General features: G+C 43.5%; 1 protein-coding gene across 1 annotated transcript in view; it reads right to left on the reverse strand.

Annotated features, from left to right (window-relative positions):
• Positions 1-1,740: 1,740 nt before the first annotated feature.
• Positions 1,741-26,899, reverse strand: part of LOC120043071 (gastrula zinc finger protein XlCGF17.1-like) — a 31,307-nt gene continuing 6,148 nt past the window's right edge. The window contains exon 2 of the mRNA XM_038987795.1: positions 1,741-3,999. Within this exon, the coding sequence (XP_038843723.1) occupies positions 3,437-3,999 (563 nt within the window). The 3' untranslated portion in view covers positions 1,741-3,436. The remainder of the gene's footprint in view (positions 4,000-26,899) is intronic.

Raw genomic sequence — 26,899 nt, forward strand, 5'->3', positions numbered from 1 at the left:
CAGAGGGACCAGTCTGTCTGACACGGAGAGAGAGAGAGAGAGTAGAGATGGATGAGGAAGGAGCAGAGGGACCAGTCTGTCTGACACGGAGAGAGAGAGAGAGAGAGAGAGAGAGAGTAGAGATGGATGAGGAGGAGCAGAGGGACCAGTCTGTCTGACACGGAGAGAGAGAGAGAGAGAGAGAGAGAGAGTAGAGATGGATGAGGAGGAGCAGAGGGACCAGTCTGTCTGACACGGAGAGAGAAAGAGAGAGTAGAGATGGATGAGGAAGGAGCAGAGGGACCAGTCTGTCTGACACAGAGAGAGAGAGTAGAGATGGATGAGGAGGAGCAGAGGGACCAGTCTGTCTGACACGGAGAGAGAGAGAGAGTAGAGATGGATGAGGAGGAGCAGAGGACCGGTCTGTCTGACACAGAGAGAGAGAGAGAGAGAGTAGAGATGGATGAGGAGGAGCAGAGGACCGGTCTGTCTGACACAGAGAGAGAGAGTAGAGATGGATGAGGAGGAGCAGAGGACCGGTCTGTCTGACACGGAGAGAGAGAGAGAGAGAGTAGAGATGGATGAGGAGGAGCAGAGGGACCGGTCTGTCTGACACAGAGAGAGAGAGAGAGTAGAGATGGATGAGGAGGAGCAGAGGACCGGTCTGTCTGACACAGAGAGAGAGAGAGAGTAGAGATGGATGAGGAGGAGCAGAGGACCGGTCTGTCTGACACAGAGAGAGAGAGAGAGTAGAGATGGATGAGGAGGAGCAGAGGACCGGTCTGTCTGACACAGAGAGAGAGAGAGAGTAGAGATGGATGAGGAGGAGCAGAGGACCGGTCTGTCTGACACGGAGAGAGAGAGAGAGAGAGTAGAGATGGATGAGGAGGAGCAGAGGGACCGGTCTGTCTGACACAGAGAGAGAGAGAGAGTAGAGATGGATGAGGAGGAGCAGAGGACCGGTCTGTCTGACACAGAGAGAGAGAGAGAGTAGAGATGGATGAGGAGGAGCAGAGGACCGGTCTGTCTGACACAGAGAGAGAGAGAGAGTAGAGATGGATGAGGAGGAGCAGAGGACCGGTCTGTCTGACACAGAGAGAGAGAGAGAGTAGAGATGGATGAGGAGGAGCAGAGGACCGGTCTGTCTGACACAGAGAGAGAGAGTAGAGATGGATGAGGAGGAGCAGAGGGACCAGTCTGTCTGACACGGAGAGAGAGAGAGAGAGAGAGAGTAGAGATGGATGAGGAGGAGCAGAGGACCGGTCTGTCTGACACAGAGAGAGAGTAGAGATGGATGAGGAGGAGCAGAGGGACCAGTCTGTCTGACACGGAGAGAGAGAGAGAGAGAGAGAGAGAGTAGAGATGGATGAGGAGGAGCAGAGGGACCAGTCTGTCTGACACGGAGAGAAAGAAAGAGAGAGTAGAGATGGATGAGGAGGAGCAGAGGGACCAGTCTGTCTGACACGGAGAGAGAGAGAGAGAGAGTAGAGATGGATGAGGAGGAGCAGAGGGACCAGTCTGTCTGACACGGAGAGAGAGAGAGAAGAGATGGATGAGGAGGAGCAGAGGGACCAGTCTGTCTGACACGGAGAGAGAGAGAGAAGAGATGGATGAGGAGGAGCAGAGGGACCAGTCTGTCTGACACGGAGAGAGAGAGAGAGAGTAGCCAAACCAACTTAAGCAAACATGTTTTTTCATTTAACCTTTATTTAACAACGCAATTCAGTTGAGAACAAATTCTTATTTACAATTGACGGCCACCTTGTCAGCTCAGGGATTCGATCCAGCAACCTTTCGGTTACTGGCCCAACACTAACCACTAGGTAACCTGCCGCCATAGGTTATCTATCATCTCATCTGGTAGTGTCTGTCTTGCCTGCATCAAATCGGTGTAAAGAAGCTAGCTAGCTAGCAAGGCTAATAGAGGCTATTTTGCTGCATTACCTGTCCATGTCTACAACAACTCCATTCAGATTAAACAACAGCCCACCTGTTGGTTGATGATTGTAGCCGACTCCTTGTCATTTAGCCAACTTCATTCCGTAATTGTAATACACATGGAGTCTCTGACTGTAGAGCTGCTTTGATTGGCTGACAACAAGAAGCTACACGTATGAAGTGTGTCGGCTACCGGTATGTATTTTTTACAGGTGCACTCATAAAAACTAAAAAAAACTGTCATAAAACTGTCGTGGTCTATCCTTGTATGTAGAAATGTCACAGAGAATGTAAGGTTATTTGATGTAAAGAATATTCAAATAACTGTGTCCATCCCTAATCAATGGTTGGGGTAAGTTTCTCAAGAACAAGTGTCTGGACCCTTCTATAACACTTACATCAAAAATATACATTTGGTTGTAAAAAAAAATATTAAAAAATGCACAATTCTCCTTTAATATGGGTGTGACCATTTGAAAACACAATCTCTGGGCCACCAATCACACTGTTTAATTAAACGCTGAACACTGTTATCTCGTACTGAACACATCCCTGAATAACAAATTCAAGTGTAAAACGTCAATAGAATGCCTCTTAAAAATCATACATTAGTTGAACAATGGCAGAGTTTGTGGTCCTGTTTTTAAGACAGTACTCACTAGTGTTAATCAGATCTCCTGTCTCCTCTTTCACTCCAAAAGGTCCTTTCTCTTCTTTCACTATAAAATCCACCTCTTCTTCTAATGTGACAGTCTCCTCCTCTTCCACTGTGACAGCCTCTATGATTATGTGATATTGTGGCATCTGGATAATCAAAAAACTGTAGAGCCTCTGCTATCTTTATCTGTGCATTTCTGCCCACTGTAAGCCTGGTCAAGTACAACACCCAGGTATTAATACTCCTCCATTACATGCAGATGAAACTGACGTATTCTACATTTAAAACAGACATACTATATATTCAATTCATGTTTAAAAAAAACATAACTATGTCTTTATTACATTCTGTATAATTGAGTTAATGTGGCATAAAAAAACATTTAAAATATAGAAGACAAATGTCAGAGCAGTGTGTGTGCTCTTGTGAACTTTAGGTCCGTGTGATTTGATATCGCTCTCCACCCTGGGTGCAGTGGTAAGGCTTTTTTGTCTGTGTGTTCCCTCATGGTCTTGCCCTAACTGTGTAAATATCCTTCCACACTGGGAGCAGTGGTAAGGCTTTTTTGTCTGTGTGTTCCCTCATGGTCTTTCCCTAACTGGGTAAATCTCTCTCCACCTGGGGTGCGTGGTAAGGCTTCTTGTCTGTGTGTTCCCTCATGGTCTTTCCCTAACTGTGTAAATATCCTTCCACATTGGGAGCATTGATAACATTCTATCAGGTGTGGATTTGTTCATGTTCTTTCAGTCGCCTTAACCAGGTAAATCTCTTTCCAAATAGAGAGCATTGATGAGGTTTCGCTCCCGAATGTATTTTCATGCTCCCAACCCGGGTGAATCTCTTTCCACAGTGGGAGCATTGCTAAGGCTTCTCTCCTGTGTGTGTCCTGTTATGTCTTTTCAGATCACCTAACCAGGTAAAACTCTTTCCACATTGAGAACATTTGTATATCTTCTCTCCGGTGTGTATTCTTTCATGCTCCTTTAGGTTCCATAACCGGGCAAAATTCTTTCCACACTGGGAGCAGTGGAAAGGTTTCTCTCCTGTGTGAATTTTCTTATGTTCATTCAGGCTCGCTAACCAGGTAAAATTCTTTCCACACAGGGAACAGTGGAAAGGTTTCTCTCCTGTGTGAATTCTCTTATGCTCATTCAAGCTCCCTAACCGGGTAAAATTATTTCCACACTGGGAGCATTGGAAAGGTTTCTCTCCTGTGTGTGTTCTCTCGTGTTTTTTCTGGTGTTCTAATCGGGTAAAACTCTTTCCACAATGGGAGCAGTGATGAGGCTTATCTCCTATGTGTGTTCTCTCATGTCTTTTCAGATTCATTAACTGGCTAAAACTCTTTCCACAGAGGGAGCAGTGGTGTGGTCTTGCTTGTTTGGACGTCTCTGGCTCTGGTTCCTCTGTGTCTGGCCTCTCTCCTGTCAAAAACAGATTATTTAGTATAACAGAGAGATCAGGGTCATGTTTAATAGAAATTCAACTGAAGCAAATGGGCCGAAACTGGGAGGGACAAAATGGGGAGGGTTTTTGTCTTCTGTTGCAAAACCTTTTGCTACTGTGTGGACCCTGAATGAAACCTCAACACCTGCTAAATACATTATTTAACATTTATTTCTATTGGGCATAAAATGATAACTCCCATCTTTAAAAAAATATATTTTTTCTGAGCAATTAGTATAAAATAATATAATTTTCCCAACATTATTTAAAAAAAAACAAATATGATTTATTTTTAAACATATACATTTGTCTAGGATGATGGGAGCTCCTCCCTCTTCCCATGTGCATCCTTTAAGTGTGTTTCATTGGTCTGTAATCTGGTCTATTGTATGGACAGGTTCCGATATTTTATGGTTAATATATGATGTCCATTTTGTCAAGCTATTTACAAAGGGGTCCAGTTTCAAGCAAACTGTCACTTATTTTTTTCCATGTCGTGGATGTTGTTGGTCCAGTCCAGGAGGTATTGGAGGTGATGGATGTTGTTGGTCCAGTCCAGGAGGTATTGGAGGTGATGGATATTGTTGGTCCAGTCCAGGAGGTATTGGAGGTGATGGGTGTTGTTGGTCCAGTCCAGGAGGTAATGGAGGTGATGGATGTTGTTGGTGTTGTTGGTCCAGTCCAGGAGGTATTGGAGGTGATGGGTGTTGTTGGTCCAGTCCAGGAGGTATTGGAGGTGATGGGTGTTGTTGGTCCAGTCCAGGAGGTATTGGAGGTGATGGGTGTTGTTGGTCCAGTCCAGGAGGTATTGGAGGTGATGGGTATTGTTGGTCCAGTCCAGGAGGTATTGGAGGTGATGGATGTTGTTGGTCCAGTCCAGGAGGTATTGGAGGTGATGGATATTGTTGGTCCAGTCCAGGAGGTATTGGAGGTGATGGGTGTTGTTGGTCCAGTCCAGGAGGTATTGGAGGTGATGGATATTGTCAGTCCATTCCAGGAGGTATTGGAGGTGATGGGTATTGTTGGTCCAGTCCAGGAGGTATTGGAGGTGATGGGTGTTGTTGGTGTTGTTGGTCCAGTCCAGGAGGTATTGGAGGTGATGGGTGTTGTTGGTGTTGTTGGTCCAGTCCAGGAGGTATTGGAGGTGATGGGTGTTGTTGGTCCAGTCCAGGAGGTATTGGAGGTGATGGCTGTTGTTGGTCCAGTCCAGGAGGTATTGGAGGTGATGGGTGTTGTTGGTCCAGTCCAGGAGGTGATGGATGTTGTTGGTGTTGTTGGTCCAGTCCAGGAGGTATTGGAGGTGTGGGTGTTGTTGGTCCAGTCCAGGAGGTATTGGAGGTGATGGATGTTGTTGGTGTTGTTGGTCCAGTCCAGGAGGTATTGGAGGTGATGGGTGTTGTTGGTCCAGTCCAGGAGGTATTGGAGGTGATGGGTGTTGTTGGTCCAGTCCAGGAGGTATTGGAGGTGATGGGTGTTGTTGGTCCAGTCCAGGAGGTATTGGAGGTGATGGCTGTTGTTGGTCCAGTCCAGGAGGTATTGGAGGTGATGGGTGTTGTTGGTCCAGTCCAGGAGGTATTGGAGGTGATGGATGTTGTTGGTATTGTTGGTTCAGTCCAGGAGATATTGGAGGTGATGGGTGTTGTTGGTCCAGGAGGTATTGGAGGTGATGGGTGTTGTTGGTATTGTTGGTCCAGTCCAGGAGGTATTGGAGGTGATGGGTGTTGTTGGTCCAGTCCAGGAGGTATTGGAGGTGATGGATATTGTTGGTCCAGTCCAGGAGGTATTGGAGGTGATGGATGTTGTTGGTCCAGTCCAGGAGGTATTGGAGGTGATGGATATTGTTGGTCCAGTCCAGGAGGTATTGGAGGTGATGGATGTTGTTGGTCCAGTCCAGGAAGTATTGGATGTTGTTGGTCCAGTCCAGGAGGTATTGGATGTTGTTGGATGTTGTTGGTCCAGTCCAGGAGGTATTGGAGGTGATGGATGTTGTTGGTCCAGTCAAGGAGGTATTGGAGGTGATGGATGTTGTTGGTCAAGTCCAGGAGGTATTGGAGGTGATGGGTGTTGTTGGTCCAGGAGGTATTGGAGGTGATGGATGTTGTTGGTCCAGTCCAGGAGGTATTGGAGGTGATCGTCAGTGTCTCGTTATTGTTTTCATTCTTGCGGCTAGAAAGATATTACTGGATGAGCTGCACTACCTGAGCCACTTGTGTGGGTTGTAGACTCTGTCTCATGCTACCACTAGAGTGAGAGCACCGCCAGCATTCAAAAGTGACCAAAACATCAGCCAGGAAGCATAGGAACTGAGAAGTGGTCTGTGGTCACCACCTGCAGAATCACTCCTTTTTGGGGGGTGTCTTGCTAATTGCCTATAATTTCCACCTTTTGTCTATTCCATTTGCACAACAGCATGTGAAATTTATTGTCAATCAGTGTTGCTTCCTAAGTGGACAGTTTGATTTCACAGAAGTGTGATTGACTTGGAGTTACATTGTGTTGTTTAAGTGTTCCCTTTATTTTTTTGAGCAGTGTATTATTATTATCCAGTCCTCTGTGATAATGTAATGGGTACTATATATTATTATTATCCAGTCCTCTGTGATAATGTAATGGGTACTATATATTATTATTATCCAGTCCTCTGTGATAATGTAACGGGTACTATATATTATTATTATCCAGTCCTCTGTGATAATGTAATGGGTACTATATATTATTATTATCCAGTCCTCTGTGATAATGTAATGGGTACTATATATTATTATTATCCAGTCCTCTGTGATAATGCAATGGGTACTATATATTATTATTATCCAGTCCTCTGTGATAATGTAATGGGTACTATATATTATTATTAGTTTCCAGTCCTCTGTGACAATGTAATGGGTACTATATACACTCCTCAAAAAAATAAAGGGAACACTTAAACAACACAATGTAACTCCAAGTCAATCACACTTCTGTGAAATCAAACTGTCCACTTAGGAAGCAACACTGATTGACAATAAATGTCACATGCTGTTGTGCAAATGGAATAGACAAAAGGTGGAAATTATAGGCAATTAGCAAGACACCCCCAATAAAGGAGTAGTTCTGCAGGTGGTGACCACAGACCACTTCTCAGTTCCTATGCTTCCTGGCTGATGTTTTGGTCACTTTTAAATGCTGGCAGTGCTTTCACTCTAGTGGTAGCATGAGACGGAGTCTACAACCCACACAAGTGGCTCAGGTAGTGCAGCTCATCCAGGATGGCACATCAAGCGCTACCAGGAGACAGGCCAGTACATCAGGAGACGTGGAGGAGGCCGTAGGAGGGCAACAACCCAGCAGCAGGACCGCTACCTCCGCCTTTGTGCAAGGAGGAGCACTGCCAGAGCCCTGCAAAATGACCTCCAGCAGGCCACAAATGTGCATGTGTCTGCTCAAACGGTCAGAAACAGACTCCATGAGGGTGGTATGAGGGCCCGACGTCCACAGGTGGGGGTTGTGCTTACAGCCCAACACCGTGCAGGACGTTTGGCATTTGCCAGAGAACACCAAGATTGGCAAATTCGCCACTGGCGCCCTGTGCTCTTCACAGATTAAAGCAGGTTCACACTGAGCACATGAGCACATGTGACAGACGTGACAGAGTCTGGAGACGCCGTAGAGAACGTTCTGCTGCCTGGAACATCCTCCAGCATGACCGGTTTGGCGGTGGGTCAGTCATGGTGTGGGGTGGCATTTCTTTGTGGGGCCGCACAGCCCTCCATGTGCTCGCCAGAGGTAGCCTGACTGCCATTAGGTACCGAGATGAGATCCTCAGACCCTTTGTGAGACCATATGCTGACACATGCACATTTGTGGCCTGCTGGAGGTCATTCTGCAGGGCTCTGGCAGTGCTCCTCCTTGCACAAAGGCGGAGGTTGCGATCCTGCTGCTGGGTTGTTGCCCTCCTACGGCCTCCTCCACGTCTCCTGATGTACTGGCCTGTCTCCTGGTAGCGCCTCCATGCTCTGGACACTACGCTGACAGACACAGCAAACCTTCTTGCCACAGCTCGCATTGATGTGCCATCCTGGATGAGCTGCACTACCTGAGCCACTTGTGTGGGTTGTAGACTCCGTCTGTAGACTCCGTCTATTATCCAGTCCTCTGTGATAATGTAATGGGTACTATATATTATTATTATCCAGTCCTCTGTGATAATGTAATGGGTATTAGTTATTATCCAGTCCTCTGTGATAATGTAATGGGTACTATATATTATTATTATCCAGTCCTCTGTGATAATGTAATGGGTACTATATATTATTATTATCCAGTCCTCTGTGATAATGTAATGGGTATTAGTTATTATCCAGTCCTCTGTGATAATGTAATGGGTACTATATATTATTATTATCCAGTCCTCTGTGATAATGTAATGGGTATTAGTTATTATCCAGTCCTCTGTGATAATGTAATGGGTACTATATATTATTATTATCCAGTCCTCTGTGATAATGTAATGGGTACTATATATTATTATTATCCAGTCCTCTGTGATAATGTAATGGGTACTATTTATTATTATTATCCAGTCCTCTGTGATAATGTAATGAGTACTATATATTATTATTATCCAGTCCTCTGTGATAATGTAATGGGTACTATATATTATTATTATCCAGTCCTCTGTGATAATGTAATGGGTATTAGTTATTATCCAGTCCTCTGTGATAATGTAATGGGTACTATATATTATTATTATCCAGTCCTCTGTGATAATGTAATGGGTACTATATATTATTATTATCCAGTCCTCTGTGATAATGTAATGGGTACTATATATTATTATTATCCAGTCCTCTGTGATAATGTAATGGGTACTAGTTATTATCCAGTCCTCTGTGATAATGTAATGGGTACTATTTATTATTATTATCCAGTCCTCTGTGATAATGTAATGAGTACTATATATTATTATTATCCAGTCCTCTGTGATAATGTAATGGGTACTATATATTATTATTATCCAGTCCTCTGTGATAATGTAATGGGTACTATATATTATTATTATCCAGTCCTCTGTGATAATGTAATGAGTACTATATATTATTATTATCCAGTCCTCTGTGATAATGTAATGGGTACTATTTATTATTATTATCCAGTCCTCTGTGATAATGTAATGGGTACTATATATTATTATTATCCAGTCCTCTGTGATAATGTAATGGGTACTATATATTATTATTATCCAGTCCTCTGTGATAATGTAATGAGTACTATATATTATTATTATCCAGTCCTCTGTGATAATGTAATGGGTACTATATATTATTATTATCCAGTCCTCTGTGATAATGTAATGGGTACTATATATTATTATTATCCAGTCCTCTGTGATAATGTAATGGGTACTAGTTATTATTATTATTATTATTATCCAGTCCTCTGTGATAATGTAATGGGTACTAGTTATTATTATTATCCAGTCCTCTGTAATAATGTAATGGGTACTAGTTATTATCCAGTCCTCTGTGATAATGTAATGGGTACTATATATTATTATTATCCAGTCCTCTGTGATAATGTAATGGGTACTATATATTATTATTTTCCAGTCCTCTGTGATAATGTAATGGGTACTATATATTATTATTATCCAGTCCTCTGTGATAATGTAATGGGTACTAGTTATTATCCAGTCCTCTGTGATAATGTAATGGGTACTATTTATTATTATTATCCAGTCCTCTGTGATAATGTAATGGGTACTATTTATTATTATTATCCAGTCCTCTGTGATAATGTAATGGGTACTATTTATTATTATTATCCAGTCCTCTGTGATAATGTAATGGGTACTATTTATTATTATTATCCAGTCCTCTGTGATAATGCAATGGGTACTATATATTATTATTATCCAGTCCTCTGTGATAATGTAATGGGTACTATATATTATTATTATCCAGTCCTCTGTGATAATGTAATGGGTACTATATATTATTATTATCCAGTCCTCTGTGATAATGTAATGGGTACTATATATTATTATTATCCAGTCCTCTGTGATAATGTAATGGGTACTATATATTATTATTATCCAGTCCTCTGTGATAATGTAATGGGTACTATATATTATTATTATCCAGTCCTCTGTGATAATGTAATGGGTATTATTTATTATTATTATCCAGTCCTCTGTGATAATGTAATGAGTACTATATATTATTATCCAGTCCTCTGTGATAATGTAATGGGTACTATATATTATTATTATCCAGTCCTCTGTGATAATGTAATGGGTATTAGTTATTATCCAGTCCTCTGTGATAATGTAATGGGTACTATATATTATTATTATCCAGTCCTCTGTGATAATGTAATGGGTACTATATATTATTATTATCCAGTCCTCTGTGATAATGTAATGGGTACTAGTTATTATCCAGTCCTCTGTGATAATGTAATGGGTACTATTTATTATTATTATCCAGTCCTCTGTGATAATGTAATGAGTACTATATATTATTATTATCCAGTCCTCTGTGATAATGTAATGGGTACTATATATTATTATTATCCAGTCCTCTGTGATAATGTAATGGGTACTATATATTATTATTATCCAGTCCTCTGTGATAATGTAATGAGTACTATATATTATTATTATCCAGTCCTCTGTGATAATGTAATGGATACTATATATTATTATTATCCAGTCCTCTGTGATAATGTAATGGGTACTAGTTATTATTATTATTATTATTATCCAGTCCTCTGTGATAATGTAATGGGTACTAGTTATTATTATTATCCAGTCCTCTGTAATAATGTAATGGGTACTAGTTATTATCCAGTCCTCTGTGATAATGTAATGGGTACTATATATTATTATTATCCAGTCCTCTGTGATAATGTAATGGGTACTATATATTATTATTTTCCAGTCCTCTGTGATAATGTAATGGGTACTATATATTATTATTATCCAGTCCTCTGTGATAATGTAATGGGTACTAGTTATTATCCAGTCCTCTGTGATAATGTAATGGGTACTATTTATTATTATTATCCAGTCCTCTGTGATAATGTAATGGGTACTATTTATTATTATTATCCAGTCCTCTGTGATAATGCAATGGGTACTATATATTATTATTATCCAGTCCTCTGTGATAATGCAATGGGTACTATATATTATTATTATCCAGTCCTCTGTGATAATGCAATGGGTACTATATATTATTATTATCCAGTCCTCTGTGATAATGTAATGGGTACTATATATTATTATTATCCAGTCCTCTGTGATAATGTAATGGGTACTATATATTATTATTATCCAGTCCTCTGTGATAATGTAATGGGTACTATATATTATTATTATCCAGTCCTCTGTGATAATGTAATGGGTACTATATATTATTATTATCCAGTCCTCTGTGATAATGTAATGGGTACTATATATTATTATTATCCAGTCCTCTGATAATGTAATGGGTACTATATATTATTATTATCCAGTCCTCTGATAATGTAATGGGTACTATATATTATTATTATCCAGTCCTCTGATAATGTAATGGGTACTATATATTATTATTATCCAGTCCTCTGTGATAATGTAATGGGTACTATATATTATTATTATCCAGTCCTCTGTGATAATGCAATGGGTACTATATATTATTATTATCCAGTCCTCTGTGATAATGTAATGGGTACTATATATTATTATTATCCAGTCTTCTGTGATAATGTAATGGGTACTATATATTATTATTATTATCCAGTCCTCTGTGATAATGTAATGGGTACTATATATTATTATTATCCAGTCCTCTGTGATAATGTAATGGGTACTAGTTATTATCCAGTCCTCTGTGATAATGCAATGGGTACTATATATTAATATTATCCAGTCCTCTGTGATAATGTAATGGGTACTAGTTATTATCCAGTCCTCTGTGATAATGTAATGGGTACTATATATTATTATTATCCAGTCCTCTGTGATAATGTAATGGGTACTATTTATTATTATTATCCAGTCCTCTGTGATAATGCAATGGGTACTATATATTAATATTATCCAGTCCTCTGTGATAATGTAATGGGTACTAGTTATTATCCAGTCCTCTGTGATAATGTAATGGGTACTATTTATTATTATTATCCAGTCCTCTGTGATAATGCAATGGGTAATATATATTATTATTATCCAGTCCTCTGTGATAATGTAATGGGTACTATATATTATTATTATCCAGTCCTCTGATAATGTAATGGGTACTATATATTAACATTATCCAGTCCTCTGTGATAATGTAATGGGTACTATTTATTATTATTATCCAGTCTTCTGTGATAATGTAATGGGTACTATTTATTATTATTATCCAGTCCTCTGTGATAATGCAATGGGTACTGTCATCACTGGAGGATTCTAGTCCGTTGTAGATTCTAAAACTGAATTTAGATTTTGTTTTCCTTTTAATTATTTGAGTTCATTGTCGGAGGAATTGAATCTGAAGGCTTCTTTTTTGTCTAGCTGGTATGTAATTTAAGGTTGTTGTAGTTGGAGATCTTTGTGGGCTATACTCAGCCTTGTCTCAGGGTAGTAAGTTGGTGGTCTGTTAATATCCTTCTAGTGGTGTGGGGGCTGTGCTTTGGCAAAGTGGGTGGGGTTATATCATGCCTGGTTGGCCCTGTCTGGGGGTATCTTCGGACGGGGCCACAGCTGCCTATGTGCCAGGGGGCTAGGGTCAGTCTGTTATATCTGGTGTAATTCTCCTGTCTTATCTTGTGTCCTGTGTCAATTTAAGTATGCTCCCTCGAATTCTCTCTCCCTCCCCTCACGGAGGACCTGAGGCCATGCCTCAGGACTACATGGCCTGATGACTCCTGGCTGTCCCCAGTCCACCTGGTCGTGCTGCTGCTCCAGTTTCAACTATTCTGCCTGTGGCTACCCTGACCTGTTAACTGGACGTGCTACCTTGTCGCGGACCAGCTGTTTTCGACTCTCTCTCTCTACTGCACCTGCTGTCTCGACCTCTGAATGCTCAGCTATGAAAAGCCAACTGACATTTACTCCTGAGGTACTGACCTGTTACACCCTCTACAACCACTGTGATTATTATTTGACCCTGATGGTCATCTATGAACATCTTGAAGAACAACCTGGCCTTAAATGGCCATGTACTCATATAATCTCCACCCGGCACAGCCAGAAGAGAACTGGCCACCCCTTAGAGCCTGGTTCCTCTCTAGGTTTCTTTCTAGGTTCCTGCCTTTCTAGGGAGTTTTTTTCCTAGCCAACATGCTTCTACATCTCCATTGCTTGCTGTTTGGGGTTTTAGGCTGGGCTTCTGTACAGCACTTTGTATTTGGATGTATTATGGTCTTCCTGGGGTCCAGCTAAATGAAGGCAGTTATTTTACATCTGCTGATGTAAAAAGGGCTTCATAAATACATTTGATTGATTGATCTTCCTAGAGCTGGCTGCCTGGGCAAACTGAGCAATCGGGGGAGAAGGGGCTGAGTCAGGGACATAACCAAGAACCCAATGGTCACTGACAGAGCTCCTCTGTGGAGATGGTTGTCCTTCTGGAAGGTTCTCCCATCTCTGCAGCACTCCACCAAACAGGCCTTTATGGTAGAGTGGCAGACGGAAGCCACTCCTCAGTAAAAGGCACATGACAGCCCGCTTCGAGTTGGCCAAAAGGCACCTAAATGACTCTCAGACCATGAGAAACAAGATTCTCTGGTCTGATGAAACCAAGATTGAACTCTTTGGCCTGAATGCCAAGAGTCACGCCTGGAGGAAATCTGGTACGATCCCTACAGTGAAGCATGGTGGTGGCAGCATCATGCTGTGGGGATGTTTTTCAGTTTCAGGGACTGAGAGACTAGTCAGGATTGAGGGAAAGATGAACAGAGAAAAGTACAGAGAGAGCCTTGATGAAAACCTGCTCCAGACCGCTCAGGACCTCAGACTGGGGCGAAGGTTCACCTTCCAACAGGACAATGACCCTAAGCACACAGCCAAAACAACAAAGGAGTGGCTTTGGGACAAGTCTCAATGTCCTTGAGTGGCCCAGCAAGAGCCCGGACTTGAACCTGATTGAACATCTCTGGAGAGACCTGAAAATAGCTGTGCAGCGACACTCCCCATCCAACCTGACAGAGCTTGAGAGGATCTGCAGAGAAGAATGTGATAAAACTCCCCAAATACAGATGTGCCAAGCTTGTAGTAGGGCTGGGCGATAAATCAATATCAATAACAGGTAATTACTTCCCTCAATAACAATATAAAAACATCTAGATAATTATTCTATATCAACATTATGGAAAATGTAGGTACAGCAGTCCATTTCACCTCTGTGACACAGCAGAAACGTGCGGAGAAGTGACAATATGCACATGGAGAGGTATACGCCCACTAAAAAACACTTAGCACCGAGTGAAGTAGCCACTATTAACCACGAAAAATGTGTGATGTAGGCGAAAACAGTCACAGTGATAGCCATGGAGAAGGAGTGATGTAGGTGAAAACAGGGACAGTGATAGCCATGGAGAAGGAGTGATGTAGGTGAAAACAGGGACAGTGATAGCCATGGAGAAGGAGTGATGTAGGTGAAAACAGGGACAGTGATAGCCATGAAGAAGGAGTGATGTAGGTGAAAACAGGGACAGTGATAGCCATGGAGAAGGAGTGATGTAGGTGAAAACAGGGGCAGTGATAACCATGGAGAAGGAGTGATGTAGGTGAAAACAGGGACAGTGATAGCCATGGAGAAGGAGTGATGTAGGTGAAAACAGGGACAGTGATAGCCATGAAGAAGGAGTGATGTAGGTGAAAACAGTCACAGTGATAACCATGGAGAAGGAGTGATGTAGGTGAAAGCAGTGATAGCCATGGAGAAGGAGTGATGTAGGTGAAAACAGGGGCAGTGATAGCCATGGAGAAGGAGTGATGTAGGTGAAAACAGGGACAGTGATAGCCATGGAGAAGGAGTGATGTAGGTGAAAACAGGGGCAGTGATAGCCATGGAGAAGGAGTGATGTAGGTGAAAACAGTGGCAGTGATAACCATGGAGAAGGAGTGATGTAGGTGAAAGCAGTGATAGCCATGGAGAAGGAGTGATGTAGGTGAAAACAGTCACAGTGATAGCCATGGAGAAGGAGTGATGTAGGTGAAAGCAGTGATAGCCATGGAGAAGGAGTGATGTAGGTGAAAACAGTCACAGTGATAGCCATGGAGAAGGAGTGATGTAGGTGAAAACAGGGACAGTGATAGCCATGGAGAAGGAGTGATGTAGGTGAAAGCAGTGATAGCCATGGAGAAGGAGTGATGTAGGTGAAAACAGGGGCAGTGATAGCCATGGAGAAGGAGTGATGTAGGTGAAAACAGGGACAGTGATAGCCATGGAGAAGGAGTGATGTAGGTGAAAACAGGGGCAGTGATAGCCATAGAGAAGGAGTGATGTAGGTGAAAACAGTGGCAGTGATAACCATGGAGAAGGAGTGATGTAGGTGAAAACAGGGGCAGTGATAGCCATAGAGAAGGAGTGATGTAGGTGAAAACAGGGACAGTGATAGCCATGGAGAAGGAGTGATGTAGGTGAAAACAGTGGCAGTGATAGCCATGGAGAAGGAGTGATGTAGGTGAAAACAGTGGCAGTGATAGCCATGGAGAAGGAGTGATGTAGGTGAAAACAGGGGCAGTGATAACCATGGAGAAGGAGTGATGTAGGTGAAAACAGGGGCAGTGATAACCATGGAGAAGGAGTGATGTAGGTGAAAACAGGGACAGTGATAGCCATGGAGAAGGAGTGATGTAGGTGAAAACAGTGGCAGTGATAGCCATGGAGAAGGAGTGATGTAGGTGAAAACAGTGGCAGTGATAACCATGGAGAAGGAGTGATGTAGGTGAAAACAGTGGCAGTGATAGCCATGGAGAAGGAGTGATGTAGGTGAAAACAGTCACAGTGATAGCCATGGAGAAGGAGTGATGTAGGTGAAAACAGTGGCAGTGATAGCCATGGAGAAGGAGTGATGTAGGTGAAAGCAGTGATAGCCATGGAGAAGGAGTGATGTAGGTGAAAACAGGGACAGTGATAGCCATGGAGAAGGAGTGATGTAGGTGAAAACAGGGGCAGTGATAACCATGGAGAAGGAGTGATGTAGGTGAAAACAGGGACAGTGATAGCCATGGAGAAGGAGTGATGTAGGTGAAAACAGGGACAGTGATAGCCATGGAGAAGGAGTGATGTAGGTGAAAACAGTGGCAGTGATAGCCATGGAGAAGGAGTGATGTAGGTGAAAACAGTGGCAGTGATAACCATGGAGAAGGAGTGATGTAGGTGAAAACAGTGGCAGTGATAGCCATGGAGAAGGAGTGATGTAGGTGAAAACAGGGGCAGTGATAACCATGGAGAAGGAGTGATGTAGGTGAAAACAGTGGCAGTGATAGCCATGGAGAAGGAGTGATGTAGGTGAAAACAGGGGCAGTGATAGCCATGGAGAAGGAGTGATGTAGGTGAAAACAGGGGCAGTGATAGCCATGGAGAAGGAGTGATGTAGGTGAAAACAGGGACAGTGATAGCCATGGAGAAGGAGTGATGTAGGTGAAAACAGGGACAGTGATAGCCATGGAGAAGGAGTGATGTAGGTGAAAACAGGGACAGTGATAGCCATGGAGAAGGAGTGATGTAGGTGAAAACAGTGGCAGTGATAGCCATGGAGAAGGAGTGATGTAGGTGAAAACAGTGGCAGTGATAGCCATGAAGAAGGAGTGATGTAGGTGAAAACAGTGGCAGTGATAGCCATGGAGAAGGAGTGATGTAGGTGAAAACAGGGACAGTGATAGCCATGGAGAAGGAGTGATGTAGGTGAAAACAGGGACAGTGATAGCCATGGAGAAGGAGTGATGTAGGTGAAAACAGGGACAGTGATAGCCATGGAGAAGGAGTGATGTAGGTGAAAACAGTGGCAGTGATAACCATGGAGAAGGAGTGATGTAGGTGAAAGCAGTGATAGCCATGGAGAAGGAGTGATGTAGGTGAAAACAGGGGCAGTGATAGCCATGGAGAAGGAGTGATGTAGGTGAAAACAGGGGCAGTGATAGCCATGGAGAAGGAGTGATGTAGGTGAAAACAGGGACAGTGATAACCATGGAGAAGGAGTGATGTAGGTGAAAACAGGGACAGTGATAGCCATGGAGAAGGAGTGATGTAGGTGAAAACAGGGACAGTGATAGCCATGGAGAAGGAGTGATGTAGGTGAAAACAGGGGCAGTGATAGCCATAGAGAAGGAGTGATGTAGGTGAAAACAGTGGCAGTGATAGCCATGGAGAAGGAGTGATGTAGGTGAAAACAGGGGCAGTGATAGCCATGGAGAAGGAGTGATGTAGGTGAAAACAGTGGCAGTGATAGCCATGGAGAAGGAGTGATGTAGGTGAAAACAGTGGCAGTGATAACCATGGAGAAGGAGTGATGTAGGTGAAAACAGGGACAGTGATAGCCATGGAGAAGGAGTGATGTAGGTGAAAACAGGGACAGTGATAGCCATGAAGAAGGAGTGATGTAGGTGAAAACAGTGGCAGTGATAGCCATGGAGAAGGAGTGATGTAGGTGAAAACAGTGGCAGTGATAGCCATGGAGAAGGAGTGATGTAGGTGAAAACAGTGGCAGTGATAGCCATGAAGAAGGAGTGATGTAGGTGAAAACAGTGGCAGTGATAGCCATGGAGAAGGAGTGATGTAGGTGAAAACAGGGACAGTGATAGCCATGGAGAAGGAGTGATGTAGGTGAAAACAGGGACAGTGATAGCCATGGAGAAGGAGTGATGTAGGTGAAAACAGGGACAGTGATAGCCATGGAGAAGGAGTGATGTAGGTGAAAACAGTGGCAGTGATAACCATGGAGAAGGAGTGATGTAGGTGAAAGCAGTGATAGCCATGGAGAAGGAGTGATGTAGGTGAAAACAGGGGCAGTGATAGCCATGGAGAAGGAGTGATGTAGGTGAAAACAGGGACAGTGATAACCATGGAGAAGGAGTGATGTAGGTGAAAACAGGGACAGTGATAGCCATGGAGAAGGAGTGATGTAGGTGAAAACAGGGACAGTGATAGCCATGGAGAAGGAGTGATGTAGGTGAAAACAGGGGCAGTGATAGCCATAGAGAAGGAGTGATGATGTAGGTGAAAACAGTGGCAGTGATAGCCATGGAGAAGGAGTGATGTAGGTGAAAACAGTGGCAGTGATAGCCATGGAGAAGGAGTGATGTAGGTGAAAACAGTGGCAGTGATAACCATGGAGAAGGAGTGATGTAGGTGAAAACAGGGGCAGTGATAGCCATGGAGAAGGAGTGATGTAGGTGAAAACAGGGGCAGTGATAGCCATGGAGAAGGAGTGATGTAGGTGAAAGCAGTGATAGCCATGGAGAAGGAGTGATGTAGGTGAAAACAGGGGCAGTGATAGCCATGGAGAAGGAGTGATGTAGGTGAAAACAGGGACAGTGATAGCCATGGAGAAGGAGTGATGTAGGTGAAAACAGGGGCAGTGATAGCCATGAAGAAGGAGTGATGTAGGTGAAAACAGTGGCAGTGATAGCCATGGAGAAGGAGTGATGTAGGTGAAAACAGTGGCAGTGATAGCCATGGAGAAGGAGTGATGTAGGTGAAAACAGTGGCAGTGATAACCATGGAGAAGGAGTGATGTAGGTGAAAACAGGGACAGTGATAACCATGGAGAAGGAGTGATGTAGGTGAAAGCAGTGATAGCCATGAAGAAGGAGTGATGTAGGTGAAAACAGTGGCAGTGATAGCCATGGAGAAGGAGTGATGTAGGTGAAAACAGGGACAGTGATAGCCATGGAGAAGGAGTGATGTAGGTGAAAACAGGGACAGTGATAGCCATGGAGAAGGAGTGATGTAGGTGAAAACAGGGACAGTGATAGCCATGGAGAAGGAGTGATGTAGGTGAAAACAGTGGCAGTGATAACCATGGAGAAGGAGTGATGTAGGTGAAAGCAGTGATAGCCATGGAGAAGGAGTGATGTAGGTGAAAACAGGGGCAGTGATAGCCATGGAGAAGGAGTGATGTAGGTGAAAACAGTGGCAGTGATAACCATGGAGAAGGAGTGATGTAGGTGAAAACAGGGGCAGTGATAGCCATGGAGAAGGAGTGATGTAGGTGAAAACAGGGGCAGTGATAACCATGGAGAAGGAGTGATGTAGGTGAAAGCAGTGATAGCCATGGAGAAGGAGTGATGTAGGTGAAAACAGGGGCAGTGATAGCCATGGAGAAGGAGTGATGTAGGTGAAAACAGGGACAGTGATAGCCATGGAGAAGGAGTGATGTAGGTGAAAACAGGGGCAGTGATAGCCATAGAGAAGGAGTGATGTAGGTGAAAACAGTGGCAGTGATAGCCATGGAGAAGGAGTGATGTAGGTGAAAGCAGTGATAGCCATGGAGAAGGAGTGATGTAGGTGAAAACAGTGGCAGTGATAGCCATGGAGAAGGAGTGATGTAGGTGAAAACAGTGGCAGTGATAGCCATGGAGAAGGAGTGATGTAGGTGAAAACAGGGACAGTGATAGCCATGGAGAAGGAGTGATGTAGGTGAAAACAGGGACAGTGATAGCCATGGAGAAGGAGTGATGTAGGTGAAAACAGTGGCAGTGATAGCCATGAAGAAGGAGTGATGTAGGTGAAAACAGGGACAGTGATAGCCATGGAGAAGGAGTGATGTAGGTGAAAACAGGGACAGTGATAGCCATGGAGAAGGAGTGATGTAGGTGAAAACAGTGGCAGTGATAACCATGGAGAAGGAGTGATGTAGGTGAAAACAGTGGCAGTGATAGCCATGGAGAAGGAGTGATGTAGGTGAAAACAGGGACAGTGATAGCCATGGAGAAGGAGTGATGTAGGTGAAAACAGGGACAGTGATAGCCATGGAGAAGGAGTGATGTAGGTGAAAACAGGGACAGTGATAGCCATGGAGAAGGAGTGATGTAGGTGAAAACAGGGACAGTGATAGCCATGGAGAAGGAGTGATGTAGGTGAAAACAGTGGCAGTGATAGCCATGGAGAAGGAGTGATGTAGGTGAAAACAGGGACAGTGATAGCCATGGAGAAGGAGTGATGTAGGTGAAAACAGGGACAGTGATAGCCATGAAGAAGGAGTGATGTAGGTGAAAACAGTGGCAGTGATAGCCATGGAGAAGGAGTGATGTAGGTGAAAACAGTGGCAGTGATAGCCATGGAGAAGGAGTGATGTAGGTGAAAACAGGGACAGTGATAGCCATGGAGAAGGAGTGATGTAGGTGAAAACAGGGGCAGTGATAGCCATGGAGAAGGAGTGATGTAGGTGAAAACAGGGACAGTGATAGCCATGAAGAAGGAGTGATGTAGGTGAAAACAGGGACAGTGATAGCCATGGAGAAGGAGTGATGTAGGTGAAAACAGTGGCAGTGATAACCATGGAGAAGGAGTGATGTAGGTGAAAGCAGTGATAGCCATGGAGAAGGAGTGATGTAGGTGAAAACAGGGGCAGTGATAGCCATGGAGAAGGAGTGATGTAGGTGAAAGCAGTGATAGCCATGGAGAAGGAGTGATGTAGGTGAAAACAGTGGCAGTGATAGCCATGGAGAAGGAGTGATGTAGGTGAAAACAGGGACAGTGATAGCCATGGAGAAGGAGTGATGTAGGTGAAAACAGGGACAGTGATAGCCATGGAGAAGGAGTGATGTAGGTGAAAACAGTGGCAGTGATAGCCATGGAGAAGGAGTGATGTAGGTGAAAACAGTGGCAGTGATAGCCATGGAGAAGGAGTGATGTAGGTGAAAACAGTGGCAGTGATAGCCATGGAGAAGGAGTGATGTAGGTGAAAACAGTGGCAGTGATAGCCATGGAGAAGGAGTGATGTAGGTGAAAACAGGGACAGTGATAGCCATGGAGAAGGAGTGATGTAGGTGAAAACAGTGGCAGTGATAGCCATGGAGAAGGAGTGATGTAGGTGAAAACAGGGACAGTGATAGCCATGGAGAAGGAGTGATGTAGGTGAAAACAGTCACAGTGATAGCCATGGAGAAGGAGTGATGTAGGTGAAAACAGGGACAGTGATAGCCATGGAGAAGGAGTGATGTAGGTGAAAACAGTCACAGTGATAGCCATGGAGAAGGAGTGATGTAGGTGAAAACAGGGACAGTGATAGCCATGGAGAAGGAGTGATGTAGGTGAAAACAGGGACAGTGATAGCCATGGAGAAGGAGTGATGTAGGTGAAAACAGTGGCAGTGATAACCATGGAGAAGGAGTGATGTAGGTGAAAACAGTGGCAGTGATAGCCATGGAGAAGGAGTGATGTAGGTGAAAACAGTGGCAGTGATAGCCATGGAGAAGGAGTGATGTAGGTGAAAACAGTGGCAGTGATAGCCATGAAGAAGGAGTGATGTAGGTGAAAACAGTGGCAGTGATAGCCATGGAGAAGGAGTGATGTAGGTGAAAACAGTGGCAGTGATAGCCATGGAGAAGGAGTGATGTAGGTGAAAACAGTGGCAGTGATAGCCATGGAGAAGGAGTGATGTAGGTGAAAACAGTGGCAGTGATAGCCATGGAGAAGGAGTGATGTAGGTGAAAGCAGTGATAGCCATGGAGAAGGAGTGATGTAGGTGAAAACAGGGACAGTGATAGCCATGGAGAAGGAGCAGCTTCCAACGTAGAAATGATTGATAAAAAGGGTCCAACTGTTTCAGTAGTTTGGAAGTGGTTTGGCTTTTTGAAGTCCGACAAAGAGCAGAGCAATGTTCGGTGCAAATTGTGCCGTAGACAGATGGCTACCAAGTCTGGTAATACGACAAACCTTTTTCACCATCTGAAGCTAAATCACTCTTTGGAACATGCAGGAAGTTTGAGTTTGCGCCACGGTATTGATAAAAGCCCCTCAAGCACCAGCCAATCTAGGGATGTTCGCCCGAAGCAGTCAACACTGACAGCGTTTATGCCCTGCGAGCAAACATGGAAAAGAAAGACATCACACATGCTATTATGCATTGCATTGCTAAGGACATGCTACCAATTAGCACAGTGGAAAAGGAAGGTTTCCAGAGGCTTATCAATTGAATTGACCCCAGGTACGTGCTCCCTGGCCGCAAACATTTCTCTCACACCGAACTGCCTAAACTCTACGCCGAGTGTAGGGAAAAAGTTGAGGAACTGCTCAAGACAGATTTGACGTATTTTGCTACTAATACCGATCTGTGGTCTAGTCGCACGTCAGAGTCTTATATTAGCCTCACTACCCACTATAGTGACACAGACTGGAATCTACCCACTATATTGACAAAGATTGGAATCTACCCACTATACTGACAGAGACTCGAATCTACCCACTATACTGACAGAGACTGGAATCTACCCACTATACTGACAGAGACTGGAATCTACCCACTATACTGACACAAACTGGAATCTACCCACTATACTGACAAAAACTGGAATCTACCCACTATACTGACAAAGACTGGAATCTACCCACTATACTGAAAGAGACTGGAATCTACCCACTATACTGACAAAGAGAGGAATCTACCCACTATACTGACAAAGACTGGAATCTACCCACTATACTGACAAAGAGCAGAATCTACCCACTATAGTGACAGAGACTGGAATCTACCCACTATACTGACAAAGACTGGAATCTAGCCACTGTACTGACAAAGGGCGGAATCTACCCACTACACTGACAAAGGGCGGAATCTACCCACTACACTGACAAAGACTGGAATCTACCCACTATACTGACAGAGACTGGAATCTACCCACTATACTGACAAAGACTGGAATCTACCCACTATACTGACAAAGACTGGAATCTACCCACTATACTGACAGAGACTGGAATCTACCCACTATACTGACAGAGACTGGAATCTACCCACTATACTGACAGAGACTGGAATCTACCCACTATACTGACAAAGAGCAGAATCTACCCACTATACTGACAAAAACTGGAATCTACCCACTATACTGACAAAGACTGGAATCTACCCACTATACTGAAAGAGACTGGAATCTACCCACTATACTGACAAAGAGAGGAATCTACCCACTATACTGACAAAGACTGGAATCTACCCACTATACTGACAAAGAGCAGAATCTACCCACTATAGTGACAGACACTGGAATCTACCCACTATACTGACAAAGACTGGAATCTAGCCACTGTACTGACAAAGGGCGGAATCTACCCACTACACTGACAAAGGGCGGAATCTACCCACTACACTGACAAAGACTGGAATCTACCCACTATACTGACAGAGACTGGAATCTACCCACTATACTGACAAAGACTGGAATCTACCCACTATACTGACAGAGACTGGAATCTACCCACTATACTGACAGAGACTGGAATCTACCCACTATACTGACAGAGACTGGAATCTACCCACTATACTGACAGAGACTGGAATCTACCCACTATACTGACAAAGAGCAGAATCTACCCACTATACTGAGAGAGACCGGACTCTACCCACTATACTGACAGAGACCGGAATCTCCCCACTATACTGACAGAGACTGGAATCTCCCCACTATACTGACAGAGACTGGAATCTACCCACTATACTGACAAAGAGCAGAATCTACCCACTATACTGACAAAGACTGGAATCTACCCACTATACTGACAAAGACTAGAATCTACCCACTATAGTGACAGAGACTGGAATCTACCCACTATACTGACAAAGACTGGACTCTACCCACTATACTGACAAAGACTGGACTCTACCCACTATATTGACAGACTGGACTCTACCTACTATATTGACAGAGACTGGAATCTACCCACTATATTGACAGAGACTGGAATCTACCCACTATACTGACAGAGACTGGAATCTACCCACTATACTGACAAAGAGCAGAACCTACCCACTATACTGACAAAGACTGGAATCTACCCACTATACTGACAAAGACTGGAATCTACCCACTATAGTGACAGAGACTGGAATCTACCCACTATACTGACAAAGACTGGAATCTACCCACTATACTGACAGACTGGAATCTACCCACTATATTGACAAACTGGACTCTACCTACTATATTGACAGAGACTGGAATCTACCCACTATATTGACAGAGACTGGAATCTACCCACTATACTGACAGAGACTGGAATCTACCCACTATACTGACAGAGACTGGAATCTACCCACTATACTGACAAAGAGCAGAATCTACCCACTATACTGACAAAGACTGGAATCTACCCACTATACTGACAAAGACTGGAATCTACCCACTATACTGACAAAGACTGGAATCTACCCACTATACTGACAGAGACTGGAATCTACCCACTATACTGACAAAGAGCAGAATCTACCCACTATACTGACAAAGACTGGAATCTACCCACTATACTGACAAAGACTGGAATCTACCCACTATACTGACAAAGACTGGAATCTACCCACTATAGTGACAGAGACTGGAATCTACCCACTATACTGACAAAGACTGGAATCTACCCACTATACTGACAAAGACTGGAATCTACCCACTATATTGACAGACTGGACTCTACCTACTATATTGACAGAGACTGGAATCTACCCACTATATTGACAGAGACTGGAATCTACCCACTATATTGACAGAGACTGGAATCTACCCACTATACTGACAAAGACTGGAATCTACCCACTATAGTGACAGACTGGACTCTACCTACTATATTGACAGAGACTGGAATCTACCCACTATATTGACAGAGACTGGAATCTACCCACTATACTGACAGACTGGAATCTACCCACTATACTGACAGACTGGAATCTACCCACTATACTGACAAAGACTGGAATCTACCCACTATAGTGACAGACTGGACTCTACCTACTATATTGACAGAGACTGGAATCTACCCACTATATTGACAGAGACTGGAATCTACCCACTATATTGACAGAGACTGGAATCTACCCACTATATTGACAGAGACTGGAATCTACCCACTATACTGACAGACTGGAATCTACCCACTATATTGGCAGAGACTGGAATCTACCCACTATACTGACAGACTGGAATCTACCCACTATATTGACAGAGACTGGAATCTACCCACTATATTGACAGAGACTGGAATCTACCCACTATACTGACAGACTGGAATCTACCCACTATATTGACAGAGACTGGAATCTACCCACTATACTGACAAAGACTGGACTCTACCCACTATAGTGACAGACTGGACTCTACCTACTATATTGACAGAGACTGGAATCTACCTACTATATTGACAGAGACTGGAATCTACCCACTATATTGACAGAGACTGGAATCTACCCACTATACTGACAGACTGGAATCTACCCACTATATTGACAGAGACTGGAATCTACCCACTATACTGACAGACTGGACTCTACCCACTATAGTGACAGACTGGACTCTACCCACTATATTGACAGAGACTGGAATCTACCCACTATACTGACAGAGACTGGAATCTACCCACTATACTGACAAAGAGCAGAATCTACCCACTATACTGACAAAGACTGGAATCTACCCACTATACTGACAAAGACTGGAATCTACCCACTATACTGACAAAGACTGGAATCTACCCACTATAGTGACAGAGACTGGAATCTACCCACTATACTGACAAAGACTGGAATCTACCCACTATACTGACAAAGACTGGAATCTACCCACTATATTGACAGACTGGACTCTACCTACTATATTGACAGAGACTGGAATCTACCCACTATATTGACAGAGACTGGAATCTACCCACTATATTGACAGAGACTGGAATCTACCCACTATACTGACAAAGACTGGACTCTACCCACTATAGTGACAGACTGGACTCTACCTACTATATTGACAGAGACTGGAATCTACCTACTATATTGACAGAGACTGGAATCTACCCACTATATTGACAGAGACTGGAATCTACCCACTATACTGACAGACTGGAATCTACCCACTATATTGACAGAGACTGGAATCTACCCACTATACTGACAGACTGGAATCTACCCACTATAGTGACAGACTGGACTCTACCTACTATATTGACAGAGACTGGAATCTACCTACTATATTGACAGAGACTGGAATCTACCCACTATACTGACAAGGACTGGAATCTACCCACTATACTGACAAGGACTGGAATCTACCCACTATACTGACAGAGACTGGAATCTACCCACTATACTGACAGACTGGAATCTACCCACTATACTGACAGACTGGAATCTACCCACTATACTGACAGACTGGAATCTACCCACTATACTGACAAAGACTGGAATCTACCCACTATACTGACAAAGACTGGAATCTACCCACTATACTGACAGAGACTGGAATCTACCCACTATACTGACAAGGACTGGAATCTACCCACTATACTGACAGAGACTGGAATCTACCCACTATACTGACAGAGACTGGAATCTACCCACTATACTGACAGACTGGAATCTACCCACTATACTGACAGAGACTGGAATCTACCCACTATACTGACAGACTGGAATCTACCCACTATACTGACAAAGACTGGAATCTACCCACTATACTGACAAAGACTGGAATCTACCCACTATACTGACAAAGACTGGAATCTACCCACTATACTGACAAAGACTGGAATCTACCCACTATACTGACAAAGACTGGAATCTACCCACTATACTGACAGAGACTGGAATCTACCCAGTATAGTGACAGAGACTGGAATCTACCCAGTATAGTGACAGACTGGAATCTACCCACTATATTGACAGACTGGACACTACCTACTATATTGACAGAGACTGGAATCTACCCACTATATTGAC

This window comes from Salvelinus namaycush, unplaced genomic scaffold (genome assembly GCF_016432855.1).
Source record: "Salvelinus namaycush isolate Seneca unplaced genomic scaffold, SaNama_1.0 Scaffold856, whole genome shotgun sequence".
Taxonomy (NCBI): Eukaryota; Metazoa; Chordata; class Actinopteri; order Salmoniformes; family Salmonidae; genus Salvelinus; species Salvelinus namaycush.